Genomic DNA, 17,148 nt, shown 5'->3' on the forward strand with positions numbered 1-17,148 from the left:
CCTGCAATTAAAGAACAAAACAAAATAGAAATTATTTAACAAGAAACCTGATGACGGGTCTTGGTTTGAATCACCAATTGTTTATTTCCCCTCATAGCTCCTGCCTGACCTGCTGAGTTCCTCCAATGTTTTGTGTATGTTGCTCCAGATTTCCAGCATCTAGTCTCCCTTGTGTCTGTAATGTATTCTTGTGTTGATGATTCTATTTCTCAATGATGTCTCTTGCCCAAACAAGTATGTTTTACCAAATTTATGTTCTGTTTACATTCTGAAAGTGTGGGGTCTAGCTGAACACCAAGAAGCTGGAGACAGATGGAAAGTATTCTGCTCTCCACTCATGCACAGAGCTTTCAAAATGTATTTTCTGTAAAAGACACATTTGTGAAACCAAGGAAGCTAAAGGTGGAGACTCAATAGACTGCAAATGCTGACATCTGGAGCAAAAAAAATCCGCTGGAGGCCTTGAGCTGATTAAGCAGCATCTGTGGGGGGACAAGACAGGAATCATCAATGTTTAGGGGCCTAAAAGAGCTGAAAATATTCAGAAGCTTCCAGGTTCTTCATCTAGGCTTACTATGATGCTTGATGAAATGGAGATACAGTATGTGAGATGGCACAGAATATTTTCACCAAAAAATGCAAGGTGGGATTCCAGGAATTTCAAAAACAAGAAGATCCCCAATTTCAGAAAATGTTACATTTGAGGGAAACTATATGGGCTTGCTAATAAACAGTAAACTTCATAACATAAAAACCCTAGAAATCCAGCGGCTACAACTTGAGATGAACTGTCTTTGGGCCAGGGTCATAGACCAATATAACTTTGAAACAGGTTGTCCTTACCATCAATCACCTGGTTACACTATCCTACATCCCTTTGATGAAAAATTTGAAAAAATTTTGATGAAAAATTGAAAAATTTGTAATAAAAACAGAAAATACTGGAAATCATCAGCCAGTCAAGCAGCATCATAGAGCTAATCTGGTTGAACAGAGCATGTTCCATGTATCCCATAAAGTGATTGGCATGCTGGACCCTTCAACACACCATTGAGCACATTTACAGGGGGTGCTGTTGCAGGAAAACAGCGTCAAGGACCCCTGCTCTCCAGGCTTTGCTCTCTCCTCACTGCTGCCATCAGGATGGAGGTGGAGAAGCCACAAGTCCCACACCACAGGGTTCAGGAACAGTTATTACCCCCCAACCATCTGGCTTTTAAATCAGAAGGGATAACTTCATTCATCCCAACTCTGAACTGATTCCACAATCTATGGACTCACTCTTAAGTACTCTACAGTTTTGTTCTTGATATTTATTGCTTTTCTTTTTGTTTCGTATTTGCACATTTGTTGTCTTTTCTACATTGGTTACTTTTCCTGTTTTGTCAAATGCAGTTTTCATTGATTCCACTGTGTTTTTTGTATCTGCTGTGAATGTCCACAAGAAAGTGAACCTCAGGGTAGTATGCCATCACATATATGTTCCTTGATAATACATTTACTTTGAACTTTGTAACTTAGAGACTTTCATGATGATGCCCTCACCTTTAATGTGATGCCATCATATCTTCCCTTTCACTTATCTATCAGTATTCCAAATGGACAATTCCCACCATGAAACCTTGGTTCATTATTTCATCTCCACCAATACAAACTCCCCTTATCATAGTGGTTTATAATGCAACTGTAAAAGATGCAACATTTGTCCTTTTATCATCCTTTCCATTGTCTAGAATCCCAAACACACATTGCAGGTGATAAAATGATGCACTTACTCCTTTTCCAGTTTAGTGACTACAGTGTTATAGAGCATTGAAGAGTACAGCACCAGGAACAGGCCCTGCAATACACAATGTTGTGCCAAACCAGTTAAATTAGTGTATCTCCTCTACATTGGGGAAACAAAAAATGCAAAGTTGCTCACTGTTTTGTACAGCAGTTCCAAGAACTTCCAGTTACCCATTCTGTCCCACTTCTAGTCTGATCTTTCTGTCCTTAGATTTCAACACTGCATGAATGAGTTCAAAATAAGCTTGAATCACAGCACCTTATCTTCTGACTCAGTATGTTACAGCCTTCAGGATTCAACATGAATTTAACAATCTCAGTTTATCAGCCGGCTTTTTTCAAGATTTCATTCATCTTCTCGGATTTATATTTTCTCTCGATATCCCCTATCATTCTTTTTCAGTCAGCACTACCACAACTTCTGTCACTCAATATCTTCTAGTTTCCCCATCTTGGACCCTCCTTTCAGTTGTCTGCTCCTCACCTACTTTTCCTGCAATTTAAAACATGTATCATTACTATATGTATGAGAATAATATAATTAGAAGCCATAGACCATTACTGTTTATTGACATCAAGTAGATTCCTTACATGAACACTGAACTGTGTGATTTGATTATTTTATTTACTTTATAGCTGCTGTCTCCTAGCACATTTATTTACAACTATAACACATCTGACTTAGATGAAGGCAACTCTACTTGAAATTTTAAAGTGTTTTTTCACCTAGAGAGTTGCGGTGGTCTGGAAATTACTCCCTGAGAAGGTAGAAAAGGCATAATCCCACATGACTTGTAAAAAAAAAGCACTTGAATGTGTATTCAAAGAGCTGTGACCTGTAGTGCAATGTATCTGATGCTGAATTAGAATAAGTAGCTCTTTTCAGACTAGCATACACACGATGGGCTAAATAGCCTTTCTGCATTCTGTGAAACCATTTCAAAAGCAACCAAACGAATGAAGGAAACGCTTGTTTCTTGCCACATAAAGACTGTTGCCCTGATTTCAACATTTTGCAAAATGAGGAATGAGATTTGTATGCTGTGTTGGTTGTCCTGATTGGAAGGTTCAGTTTACATGTTAGATGAAAACGACAGTACTCATTTCAATAGCCATGGGCTGAAAGAATTTATAGCCCCTTTTTTTAAACTGTAATTACAACTATAGATGACTAGGCAATACAATTATTTTGGGATTCAGCTGTATATTTCACTCACACTCTACCAATTTTTCCATAGGGAGTGACATGTTTATTTCCAATGGGAACATAAGAGACTGCAGATGGTGAGATCTAGAGCAACATGCGGCTGAAAGGATTGAGTGGTTCAAGCAGTATCTGTGGAAAGAAAAGAATTGTCAATGTTTTAGGTCAAAGCCCTGCATCAGGACTACAGTATCTGGAATATGTATTTGCAATGTCATTTGAAACGTCACACACACACACACACACACACAGGAAACACACTAGTGAAATTGAGTACACTTCGCCTATAAACAGCTGCAATTCCAAGTGCTGCAACTGTACCCAGCAATCTGAAAGAGAAGTAAACATCACTCCGAAGGCGCTGGCGGAGTTACAGATTCCTCATCACTGCAGTAGAGGGTGCTCTTTTGAAACTACTGTTGAGGTAGATTGCTAAATCACTATAATCGAAAGTGTTGGGAAATGTGACGCGAAAACAGGTTAACTTCGCCATGACATCGATTGATTTGTCAATCAGATTCGGAGATATTAATAAAAAAGGTCACGTGACACCAGGAAAGCCGCCGACATCCAAAGCTCCTTGAGTAAACTGCAGCTATGACTTGAAGTAGTTAATTACTAATTGTTTAATTGAAAGGAACATTTTGTACAAAGCTAATATTAAACCCGTTTGTTTCTGAAAGCTGTTGTCAAATTACTTAAAACGTTAAACTGAATTTGTTTTAGACAAATAGCTGCCACGTTTTTTTAAACTTTACTTGTCGGTATTTTTTCCAATGTTAATGCACGCTGCTTAATATTTGATTGAAATATTAGGTGGCCCAAAGTAACAAGTGTACATGGGAACTAGTAAGTTCTGCCCTGGTGCAAGTGGGAACAGCAGCGGTGTCAATGTGGACCTCCTTGCTAGAGAAGTATAATTCCTGTCAATGGTAAGGAGCATGTATCGACAGTGAGTCGGAAATATAGAGCGCACGAAGATGAAGTTTAATCTCCTGACGATTGCTGGAGCAACCAAAGCAGTAGCAGTGCCGGACACGCTGTAGGTGTGTGGGGATCGGTTCCATTTCCCATCCTCCCCCCGAGGTGATGGAAGACTTTGCCAACGCGCAGTATGCAGCATCGAATCCAGTGCCGGTGTGGCTGAAGACTGCACTCACTCTGTGTGGAGATCTGAGGAGGGAAAAGTGTGGTGATTTGGGAAGGAACACTTCCGGTTAGACACACACACAGTGTGAGCGCTTGGTTCTCGCACTCCAGTGAGGCAGTGTCGGCGGCAGCGGCGGCAGCCAAGTAACGGGAACCACTGCTGCACTCTGATCTCTCTCCCCGGCTCGCTCCCCTTTGGGAATTGGCCATTATTATAATTTGCTGTCCTATTATTTTCGTCAAGTGTTCGGTCTGTTTCCCGATATTTTATTTTGATGAAAGTAGATCGTCAGGGAGTGGAAGTGTTTGTTTTTCTTCGTTGGGGGACACACATCAAAAAAAATATAAAAGGTATTTCACTGGTCAAGTCGGCAAGTGCAAACTTGTAGCGATGGCGAGAGTGAGAAAGAGCAGCGTGTTGGGCGGCGGGTTACTCTTGCTGGTAACCTTGGCCAACCTGCCGCACCTCAGCCGGGGCCAGGATCGCCGAGCGACAGACGTCGGTAAGAAACACTGAGCTTCAACCCCAGCCCCAGGCGCCCTGCTTGCAACTCCCGTCCAAAACAAAGAGCGCCACTGCATGCAGTTATTAAACTTTCCCCCTCCGTTTGCGTTGAGTTAGTGCCCAGCTGCGGTGTGCAAGTTTCCTGAATGTCTTGCTTGGGTCTGTTTTAATATGAGGCTGGAGCACATTTTTTTTTTGTTTGTTTTGCTTTCCTCTCCCGTACTTCCTCAGGAGGGATCTGTGTTGCGAAATCTGCCAAAGTTAACACTGATGCTTGAACTGGGGAGTGTTTTGGGAGCACGGTGGCTCCAACCACGACGATATGCTTGTTATCACTGCATACATTTGTACAGAAACTCTGTCTGAAAATGGAAAACCAAAATCGTTTTTTAAACAATTTAAGATGCACGTCCTAGCACTAAAAGGTTCGGATGTATGAGCCCCGACGCTGTCATTGAGGACTGTTGTAGCCTGCAGTTACTAGGGCTCAGATCACTCGGATCCCTTCTTACTCTCTTATTCTAACTCGCCCTCTTCCTTTACTCTGCCGTCTCTCGCTGTCTTGTTCCCTGCCTCTTGTCTCTCTCATTCTCCCCTATCCTCTATCCAATCTTACCTCGCTCTCTTTTAGTGCTGGTTGTTGCAGGAAATTATTTTTTAAGCTCCCGTGCCAAGTGAATGTTGTTTTATACAAAGAAGTGTATCAATTTCTTTTGATGCTCTCCGAATCAACATACGCTTTGCTGCCTATTCTTTACTGATCTCGCGTAGTGGCGGAGGCGTTCCTACGCCACATGTTTAAGCAGTTTAACTACCATGAGAAACAAAACAGCGTTGACACATCCTTCTGGCTGCAGTTTTGAATACGTTTGTCCAACTTGTTGTAAATATTGACATGTAGTACTTTGCGGGAAGTGGCAACGAATGCACTAGCGTAAAACTTGCTTGGTTAACTGTACACTTGAACGTGTACGATAGACTAAGTATTTTGAAGCCTGACGTTTAATGACATGTTTTCGTTTCGGTCTGATGATTTTAGCCGAGCATTGGTTCGGCAGCGGCAGTAGTGCCGGGAGTTGAGGTGAAGTTGGGAGAAGACCGAGTGGTGTCGAACTGCGCGTTGTTTCAAAGTACAGATAGTGCAGCGGTGGTTTATCACAATCTGACAAAGCCGAAAGACGGGCTGGCGATGTTTTCTTTCCTTCCCTCTCTCCTCTCTCTCTCTCTCTCCCTCTTTCTCTCTCTTTCTCTCTCTCATACTGCCTATTGTTTTTGTTTTTTGTTTTGACCAATCGTCTTGGTGGGGAACGAACCGTGACTAATACAGTTATTGTCCCTGTAACAGCCTCTCAGAACCCCGCGACAGCCTGGTCACACCTCTCTCGCTGCTTGTGACGAATCCACTGTTCTTAGCTGTTGTGTTGTAAGCGCCATATATTGCAGAACTTTTAATATAATAGGCTGCGTGGAAAACCATTGAATGTACAAGAGAGCGAATCTCGTTTTAGCGTACTATTTCCACTTGCATCGTTGTCCAACTGTGCGATTGGTCTGCCAATTCAGACACGCCTCTAGGTTTTAACAAAACATTTTATGTTTGAGGTAACCAAACTTGTTGGGTATGATTCGTCTGAAGGTAGCGGCGAACTGGTAACTTAGGTGGCTGTTGGCCAGGACAATTGCCTAGGTATTGGATTGCACCTATTTTGGTGCATGGTAAAAAAGGCTGCACTTCTTCCTCAATGCAAAAACTAATTCTGAAATTGGCCAAAATTCAGTTTGAAACATTAGGAAGGTTTATATACAGATCCAAACCCTGTGATCTTTGTTGAATGTGGCCAACAAGCAATCTGAGAGGGACTGTAGTCCATAGCAACAAAAATATGCACTGTGGCAGCCACAGAGGTTAGCTTGGCTACTGGGTAGGGGGAGGTGGGGGAAGCAGGATAGGAGAGGATGGGACAAGAGTGGCCTGAAACCTTGCACATGACATTGCAATCCTTAGAAGTGAGATACACCCAAGGAATGAAGTTTTCTGTGCTTGGGAGAGGGAGGGTGAAGGTGATGTGTTCATAACCCATCATCAAAGACACCATCAACTAGGCCATGCCCTCTTCTCACTACTACTATCAAGCAGGGGGATAGAGGAAGACTTACGGCTCGTGCCCTCGGGGTCAGGAACGTTTATTACCCTACAACCAGCAAGTTCAAATGTATTTTGGTACTTGGAACTTTGAAGGTATGCCAAGATGATTCTCATTGTGTTATGTAAGCTATTATTTGTAAAGGAACACACACACACACACACACACACACACACACCCACACACACTCAGGGGTGAAGAAGGCAAAGGAACTCAATCACCTTGAGTTGAGAATACAGGAACTGTTCAAGTTCAGCTTGCTAACAATGTTGTAATCTTCATAGCCCCTTTGATGTGATTCACAGTTATCATTCTTTCTGCCTTCTGACCTGTTGCATTCACCATGAAGTTGTTTGAGTGCAACCTACAAGTGCAACCATCTTCTGTTTTGAATATGTGTGGTACTGGAAGAGGGCCCTATTTTCTTTTTCCTCAAAGTACCATCACTGTGAGACAAAGGAGCAATTGGAGCATGAAGGAGAAGAAGTAAAGCAAGAATAAGAACAAGGAAGATAATGCCATTGCAACAGTGACTGGAATTGTAAGAGGTCAGCAAATTGGGATAAAGGGATAAGTGTGGCAGGGAGATACTCTGGACACTGTTGGGCCGCAGTGTGCGTGGGGAATCTAGCATGGAAGCTTGCCTGAATGTGAGGGAGAAATCAATGCATCTGGACCATCCCTGGGGAATTGGACCAGAGACACAGATGGAAGGGCTGATGTGATACACAGGGAATGTTTGCAGACTTGCATGAACCAATACAGGAGATAGCTAGTAGCATGGAAGTGACCAAGGTATCAATGGAGGCTTTGCAGAGCCTGTAGACACTGATTACTTTCTCCAATCTGGATGCTACATTCATATCTACATAAAGTCTCTGCAGCAATCAGATCCTGTCATACAAAATGGTTTCTAATGCAGGTTACAGCTGCTCTAGATGGCACAAAATCATTTTGTCTCGGCAGTCACACTCCAATCCAGCTGAGCAAAAGCAGACATTACAAATAATTATTTTGGATTGGCTTTCCTGGTGGAAGACACCTAAAATATCCCATAAGTAATAGATAATCTCTAGACTTTTGGGAAGGAAGAATTTAAAACAATTCCTTTTATTCAAAACAATGTTATCAGTGAACCCATGGGGCTAAAGGCTGATGTCCTGTGGACTTACACCATAAGACTTTGAAGGAAGTGGCTATAGAGATGCTGGATGTGTTGGTGAAATCTGCCAAATTCCCTGCATTCTGAAAAGGTCCCAGAGGACTGGGAACCACATGGAATGACAATAATCAAAGAAAAGGGACTAAACGCAGGAAACTGTAACCTATGGTTTAACATCTGTTATTGGGAAAATACCAGAATCCATTATTAAAGAGATGATAGCAAGACATTTTGGAAGAGAAAATAATATAATCAAGCAGTTTCAATCTGCTTTTATAAAAGAAAATTGATGTTTGAAAAAATTGTTTGAGTTCTTTCAGTATGTAACTAACAGAATGAATAGAGGGGTAACAGTAGATGTAGTATGCATGGATTTTCAGAAGGCATTGTGTAATGTGCCACACTAAACTACACACAAAAGGAATGCACGAAGTTAGGGATAATATACTGGCATGTACAAGGAAGGAGGCGAACTAATAAAGCACAGTTTAATAAATGAATAAATTTTCTCATCGGATTAGTTAAAGGGGCCAAGTGTACTGTAGCCACATTTGCTGTTGATGCTGAGTTGAGAAAGGTGGATATGTAGGAAGTAAAAAGTCTGTAAGTGTATATAGAAAGGTTCTAAGTATCTGAGCAAATATTGGCAGTATTATGTTGACAAATGTAGCTGATCCACTTTGGAAAGAAGAATGAAAAGGCAAATTATTATTTAAACAGTGTGAGGCTGCAAGTAGTGATCTGGAGTCTGAGAACATGAAACAAAAATACATGGCAGATTAGCAGTAATTAAAGGAATATTGGCCTTTATTACAAGGGATTTTGAGCATAAACATAAGTAGGTTCTATTGAAACCACCCTAGGGCACTGCGTACTGTTTTGCTCCTCATGTTTCAGAGGTAGTATTGCATTGGAGACAGTGCTTAAGCGGTTCACTGGGTTAGTTTCTAGGATGAAGGCTTTGATGTATGAAGAATTCTTGAACAGTTGGGCATATGTTAATTGGATTTTATTGAGATATATCAAAGTCCAAGAGGTTAGATGCTGGGAGGAGGTTTCATCCAGTGGTGGCTAATCCAAAGAAGAAAGTCAAAGTTGAGTTTATTTTATATATGCAAGTACATGTATGCATGTCTACTGAGAGGTTGTCTGGTTTGCTCATTAAGGACATCGATGCCCTTCCTTGTATAGACACAAGTTCATCTTCCAAGATGGCATTTCAATTCCACATTTGTCTGTGCCTGTCACGGTCTGGTCCGTCGATTCTTTATTCTGGGTTTTCCTGTTTTCCCTTGTTCCATTGGGTGCCTTAATTGAGACACCTGATTCTCGTTTTGAACTGGCACATAAATACCTCTCAAACCAAGGATTCCCTGCTGGACTGTTCCCCTCCCCTTCCTTCTGAAGCCTCGCCTGCATCCCTGTCAAGTTCAACTGCTGGAGTGAGACCGGAGCCTTGCAATGCCAAGATAAGGAACTATCTTTCATTGAGTTTGGAACTATCTCTTTGTGTCCCCATGTTTAGTGTCTGTGTCATAGAAGAGCCCTGGCCCTAGGTCCTTTTCTCAAGGAGGGATCCTGATTCTGTGTAAAGCCCCTGCCCTAAGTCCTGTTCCAAGGAGGGGTCCCGGCTCTGTGTTCCAAGTTCCAGGTGCTGTGTTCCAGTCCTGTCCAAGTCAAGGCTTTGTGTTCTCGTCCAGTCCAGGAGTCCCTTGGTAGTCCCTCGGTAGTCATCCCGGCCCTGCGTCCTAGAAAGGGTCCCGGCCCTGTGTCCTAAAAAGGGTCCCGGCCCAGCTCCATACCCAACATCCTAACCAAGCCGAGTCCAAGAGCCGAACCAAACCTAGTCCAGGAGCCATGTCCTGCCCTGGATTACCTCGTCCAGTCCACATCCTGCCCTGGAGTACCTCGTCCAGTCCACGTCCAAGGCTCTGAGCATCCAGTCCACGTCCAAGGCTCTGTGTTCCTGTGTTCCAAGACCAAGTTCAGGGGCTGCATTCCAGCCCTGTCCAAATCTGAGCTTTGTGTCCTCATCTAGTTCCAGTGCCTCGCCCAGCCCAGGAGTTCCTTGCCCAGCCCGGTGCTGGAGGTTCCTCGTCCTGTGCTGTGGTACCTCATCCTGTGCTGGAGTACCTCGTCCTGTCCTTGCCAAGATCCTAGTCCTGAGTCCTCGTCTAGATCCGGGGACCGAGCCCGAGTCAAGACCCAGGTTCCGGGTCCCTGTCCAGCCTCTGGCTCGGAGTCCTAGCCCAGGCTCCTAGTTCCAAGTTCCTTGTCCTGGTCCTGCTTTCCTAGTCTTAGTCATAGCCCAGGCCAGGTGTCATGTCTTGTCCAGGGCCTGTGTCCATGTCCAGTGTCGTTTCTTCCTGACTCACCTTGCTATCTCGATAACCCTAGTCCTGTTTCTAATACCTCAGTGTCTGTGTGTTGCATTTGGGTCCGCTCCCAACGCCCCCCATGTAACAGTGACTTTTAGTGACCCATTCTGTATTGCTCCTTTTTTTGGCATTTAGTAACAGCCTTACATCAGCTTACTTGTGGTAAGATCTTTTCGAAGGTCATAAGGACTTCTGTGTGGACTGGAAGTGAAAGGGAGCAGCCTTTCGGCAGCCAGACTCCAGGTGCTGTGAAGTAGGGTTATGGCATCAAAACCCAATAACTTATTTGGAAAATGTGAAAAATACTGGAGTCTCTAATTTTATTTAAATTTTATGACTTATCATTTCAATTGACCTTGATAGAAATATTCTCTAGAGAATACTTCTGTTGAAATATGATCTCATTTAGTGCAAAAAATTCTTAATTAATTAATTGTGCAGAGATAAGTCACACAGTGTGGCAACTACTGTCATCTTAACCATGCTTCACCTTGGAAGATTGCCAAAGCCATGTACACCAGATGAATGTGCTCAAGCTAAACCTTGATCATGGTTGTATGGTGATTGATTCTTTCCCTTAAAAAAAACAGTCTTACTCAGCAGGTCTGTATGAATGTGAACCATTTAGACATGACCCAGAAACTTTTTTTGCTAACGATTGTGCATGATTCTCGGTGGATTCATTACAACATAAGCTTGATGTAGTGCATTCGTTTTAGAACCAAGTGACTATAGCAAAGTTTAATCACTGACTGTGTTGGCCTGTGAGAAATGATTGATTTTGGTTCACTCACCCATCCAGTGAGTTTGGAGGATTTTGTTGAGAACTTTGAAGTCATGCATTGGGTGCACATATCTGCTTGTCCATCAAGAACATGCTGCCCATCGGGGTAGAGGTAAGGGTAGCGGTTCCTACTTTGTTAGTATCATCAGACACCACAGAACTCGCAAAAGCCAAGTGAAAGCAATCTGATCCTGAGAGGCTATATAAGAAAAGGAGCTTCATGCTCTATGATCATTGTGCAAATAATTGCATCATTTGGAGATGCCAAATATTGTGAATAGAACAGGTACCTTAATGTGGATAGTGCCCAGAAGTGTCTGATACAATTTTAAGTAAGATGTAATCACTTGCAATTGATATCCTATGTGATCGCCTCAGGTGCAAGTTCAAATTGATTACACAGTGACTAAAAGTTTTGGAACTTTTATCCACCAAGTGCAATAAAATGTCATTTATTTTTGGCCAAGAGATTATGGGTAAAATCAATACTACAAGGAATATTTTTTTCAGTGCTATATGTCCTATAATTGAATTTTAAATTATTCAGAACAGCAAATCTTTCAAATTATGTTTTGGAACGTTGGAATTGATTACAGTACAAGGAGAAGTTCTGTGTGTCCTTGAATTTTACCCATGGTTAAAAACTTTGTCTACTGAAAGTTATCGGAGTTTCTGTATAAAAGTTATTACCTAATCTAAGTGATGGAGCAGTTTGTTCTGGGAGAGTTTTAATCAGCAACAGACAATAAACATGTGTGTATATATATATATATATATATATCTATCAGTGGCTATGTTCAGATTGTTGAGGTAATGCATCTTTAATGGCAGAGACTGTACTCTTCACGTGTAAAGTACATGCAGGCCTGGAGTGACTGATGTTTTGCACCTCATGTAAAATAAACGGACACTTGAATATGAACCAAGACTCTTGTTAATATGGAAAGATCAAAGTTCAGCTTTAACAGGGTCCCCAGCAGGGCAAGCAGCATCTATGGAAAAGACTACAGTCGACGTTTCAGTCCAAGACCCAAAAAGTCCAAGTCCAAAAATAAAGATTTTTTTTTTCTCCAGTACTGCTGAAGGGTCTCAGCCTGAAACATCGACTGTACTCTTTTCCATAGATGCTGCCTGGCCTGCTGAGTTCCTCCAGCACTTTGTGTGCGTTGTTCAGATTTCCAGCATCTGCATATTTTCCCTGTCTTGTTTTTAACAGGGTCCTTTCAGGATTGTTTTCTGATGGATGACTCCTTTTTTGCAAATTCAGGATGTATCGTAATCTCAAGAAATAAATCTAGCTTATTAAAGGAGCTTTTATTTTTTTAAGTGATGTTATTGTTCAGTAAATGCATTTTCCAGATGTTTGTAAACGGAGGTACACAAATGCTAATGTCATGATATAGGGAAAGATGTTGAGCAACGTTTTGTACTATGGAAGAAGCTGCTTTGTGAGGTAAACGCAGAAATTTTGGAACTGTTTAGGAGCTCAGGCTATAATCTGAAAGGAAGATGGTTACAGTTTGGAACCTCTTCTTAGATTGCTGGTGTTGACACTCTAGAGTCTGGTATAATTGTAGGTTGCACTATTCTAGATCTTCATGCTACCCTTTGGGAGCATCTTTGGAGAGGGAAGAATCAGTATACAAATTGAAACTAATGCTAGCCACTGGTAGCTCTTTTCACTCCTCCATTATTCCTAAGTTGCCCGACTGCCAGATGTGGGTGAATTGCAGTTTCACAGAACTAAACATTGATGCCTAATGTAAACTCCATTCTGTCCAAGGTAAGTGAGCCAGAGCATGGATAACCCTGGTGTCATATTTAATCAAAACTGATTTTCAACCCCCCCACCCCCAAATCTATGCCATTGCCAAGATCACATGCTTTCCCACATTCAGAACCTATGCAGGAATGAAGTGTAACTTTATCCCGGTCCAGTGTTTACAGGTCTGATTTTCATTGTAGGATAAATATTAGAGCAGGACATGGACTTAATAAACAGAGTTAAAAGAATGGGTTATCTTCCATAGAGTGGATGTGGAGAAAATGTTTCCTATGGTGAGGGAGTTTCGGACCAGTGGGCACAGCCTCAGAATAGAGGGGTGTCCTTTTAGAATGGAGATGAGGAGGAATTTCTTTAGCCATTGACTGGTGAATCTCTGGAATTTGTTTCCACAGGCGGCTGTGGAGGACAAGTTATTGGGTATATTTAAAGTAGAGATTGATTCTTGATTAGTCAGGACATGAAGGGATACAGGGAGAAGGCAGGAGATTGGAGCTGAGAGGGAAATAGATCAGCCATGATGTAATGGCAGAGCAGACTCGATGGGATAAATGGCGTAATTATGCTCCTACATCTTATGGTCTTAGAAAAAGAGTCAAGAAGTCACAAAAGAAAATTCACATAACTTGTCCAGCTGTTTGTGGTCACATGTGGAAGACAGTGACATAAAGTGTTGGTTGTTCTGATGCTGTTGAGAGTTTGAATGGAGTGAAGTATGAGGTAAATATTGTTCAGTTTGTTCATTATCTGCATTCTTAGCTATGCCACAGAGACATATAGCCTTACAGACCCACAGCTGCTACAGTAGCGCAATAAGCTATAATGCTTCCTTACAGTTCCACAACCTGGGTTCAGTCCTGACCTTGGGTGCCATCTGTGTGGAATTTACACATTTTTTGTGGCTGGGCTTTTTTTTTCTGGTGTCCATGGTTCTTCCAAAGGGTGTGCCGATTGGTAGGTTTGTTGGCCACTGTGAATTGCTCCTGTGCGGATGGATGGTAGGCAAAACAAGATGGACTTGTGAATGATTCAAGAAAGAAGAGGTAGCAGGGAGAGATTAATTGATTGCTCCATGAGCTGGCGTAGGCTCAGTGGGTTGAATGACCTCCTCTGTTGTGAGGTAATGGGAAAATGATCTTTGAAGACCAAAGCTGGGACTAAGCCGCTATAGAGAAGTCTTCTTCGAGCCTGTCCTTCCATCTAATACTCCTGTGCTGGTCATCTCTGTTTATGAGACACCATTGAAAAAATGTAATCCAGTTGAAGTATAAGGACAATGAAAGCTCCAGTGATTCATCTCTGGGCAGGAGAACTGTCAATTCATAATAAGTGTACTTAAACAACAGAATGACAATATCCCTGCCAAACTGGAGATCTGTAATATACTCGTCCTTTATAGCTGTGAGATATTGACCTCTGACACATAACTCAGTGAAGAATATGTACTGGGCAGGACAGAATGAGCAACGTTGACATCCTGGTGGAAGCATGATCACATCAAGATTGATGTGCATATCAACAGAATGGAAGAAAGCAATCTCACAAAACAGATCTTGTCTGGGTATTTAAGGCAGGAGTAGGAAGAGTGGCTGTGGAATGTTTCAAATACTTGAAGCGTAGTTTTCATTGAGAATTTCAACGATCCCATGCAAATTGCCAAGTCTTGGAATCGCCGGAAAGCTATGTCAAACTAGCAGGGCATGGTTTTGAGTAAGGTTGAAAGAGTGGTTTCTGAGCTGATCATGTAAAGGGCCTCAAGACTGTAGCCTCTGCCCTCCTATACCACCCTTTGCATTGGTTCACCCTGTTCATGCTCTTGTTAAATTTGGACCTGATTATTTCAAAATGTTTCGTCTGGCCTGCCTCATTTGTCTTGCCTGACTTTGCATCAAGTTATACTCATTTGATGACACTGTTCTTGTGAACTCCACATTCTGGTTAAGTAGTGTTGACCTTTTTATTTAGTTTATGAATCTTTGTGGTCTCTCCCCCTCTCCCCCATCCCCCTCTCTCCCTCTCCCCTCTCCCCCTTCCCCCTTCTCCCTCTCCCCCTCTCCCCTCTCCCCCTTCCCCCCTCTCCCTTCTCTCTTCCCCCTTCCCCCCTCTCCCTTCTCTCTTCCCCCTCCCTCCCTCCCTCTTCCCCCCCCCCCCACAACTCCTCCTTTATTTTTTCCACTTGGGCATCATAAAGTTTAAATATTCTACTGCGGGGGCTATGTCTTCAGCTGATAAGGCTCTAACATCTGGATTTCTGAGCATTTTACACCATTTTTCCCCCTTTAAGATATAGTTAAGACATAAGCTTTAGCCAAAGATATTGTTTATTTGTTAATATCCCTTTACAGTATTTTACCTGCTTTAATGTTTTGTTTGATATTTTTATTAAGTTCCTCAGTATTTTTTCCACTGTGTTGAAGCTCCTCATAAATGGGGCTTAAGTTTGGGTATTTATTTCAAGATTTTGGACCTGAAGTTTGTCGATCGCTTAGTAATAATTCAACTTTAGATTTAAATTAAATTTTAAAAGGTTGAACATAATCCAAACCACTTAGTTGAATTAGATGAAGGGATAAGAAATGAGACTGTGTCAATCTCTTCTCACTTGCCTTGTTGATTGATTCTGCGGAGCTGGTTGTAGAAGTGAGGAAGTTCAATAGGATAAAAAAAATTAGCTACTTCATGCCAAAACGTCGGCAGAAAACCAGGGAAGAAGTTGCTTAGCCAAAATTTTAAGATTTAATTCAGAGCTCAGTTTATCTTGATTAAGAATAAACAATTGGGCAATGATTTTTTTTCAGTGTGTTAATTGTACTTTACCTTTAAAATTCCTTCAACCAACAGAATGAGTTTTGGAAGTAGTATTCAGTGACCTCACACCACTATATGTGCTGTGATCATTACCACTGCCAGGGCATGAATTTGTTTTTTCTGGCATACCTACCTTATGACTGGTTACGTATGACACAATTTATGTTGCATTTCTAATCCCAGAACTTTATTTTTGCATTGATTGACTTTGGCTGTATTATTAACAACAAATACTGCAGCTGCTTCAGTTATTTAATGGTTAGCGTAATGGATAGCTCAAAGCTTTATAGTGCCTTTGTACGTTCTCCGTGTGATCATGTGGTTTTTCTCCAGCTGCTCTGGTTTCCTCCCACAGTCCAAAGACCGACCAGTTGGTAGGTTAATTAGTCATTGTAAATTCTCCCGTGACTCTGCTAGGGTTAAATTGGGGGTTGCAGAGCGCTGTGGCTCGAAGTGCTGGTAGGTCCAACTCCACACTGTATCTTAATGAAATTAAATTTTAAAAATATACTTGAGAAGTTTATTTAAAACATAAACAAAGGTGATGATGAAGGGAGCTTAAAAATGTTATATTTTAATGCCATTGATGTTCGCAGAGGGAGAGACTGGAAATCAATAGTAACTTCTGCTATCAATTCTGATCAACATGTTCTGCTATTTAAGTGGTAAATATCATTGTCTATATGAGTCCTGAGTGCATAATCATTTACACACTGTATCAAGCTAAACCTGTAAATTGTCGCTCCAGTTTCTAGCATCTGCAGTCTTTGTGTCTCCCTCATGTAAATAAAACTAGTATGCTCAAAGGATACTGCAAGACCTAGTCTTTTGAAGCCTGCATTTGATTTCTTCACAACATGCCTGTATATTTTCCATTAATTTTAAGATACTCTTTTTATCCATGCTTCACGCTTTATAGTTGCCCAGGGAGGGAGGGTGGGATAGAAATACTTGTGCAGATTCTTCTCATATGAATGGGAACCGTGGGTTGAGGTCAATGCTGTCCATGATGTCACAGGAACAACGCTGCATGAAGTGACGGCAGGTGGTGGGAAACTCTGCCGTAGAAGCTTCTTCCCAGTCCACAACTAAACAACAGGTTTAAAGAATTATAACCTTTGGACATTTGAATGAGACTGATATTTACTGACACCCTTTCGTAACATTTTAGCATTATGGGATGATTCAGATGAAGGCACTTTCCTTTAGTAAGATAATTAAATGTGTCCTAATAAATGGGGTCAAGTGATTGCTGCAGTTTTGCTGAAGCATCTGATGTGTGGTATCTCTGGAGATGAATCTACTGTGATCTGGTTTGTTATGGAAACTTGTTTTGATTTATAATAATTAATTCTATCTTATTTGTAACATTTTGCATCGTGGCACTGACAATGTTTGTAGTATACCATCATGTAATATCCTTTCTGTCAAAAATGACATGCA

General features: G+C 41.7%; 1 protein-coding gene across 1 annotated transcript in view; it reads left to right on the top strand.

Moving 5' to 3' along the window:
- The first annotated feature begins 4,073 nt into the window (after positions 1–4,073).
- plxdc2b (plexin domain containing 2b) overlaps positions 4,074–17,148 on the top strand; it is a 486,039-nt gene continuing 472,964 nt past the window's right edge. Inside the window, exon 1 of the mRNA XM_072253801.1 lies at positions 4,074–4,644. Coding sequence (XP_072109902.1) covers positions 4,533–4,644 — 112 coding nt within the window. The 5' untranslated portion in view covers positions 4,074–4,532. The remainder of the gene's footprint in view (positions 4,645–17,148) is intronic.

Source organism: Mobula birostris, chromosome 3 (genome assembly GCF_030028105.1).
Source record: "Mobula birostris isolate sMobBir1 chromosome 3, sMobBir1.hap1, whole genome shotgun sequence".
Classification (NCBI taxonomy): domain Eukaryota; kingdom Metazoa; phylum Chordata; class Chondrichthyes; order Myliobatiformes; family Myliobatidae; genus Mobula; species Mobula birostris.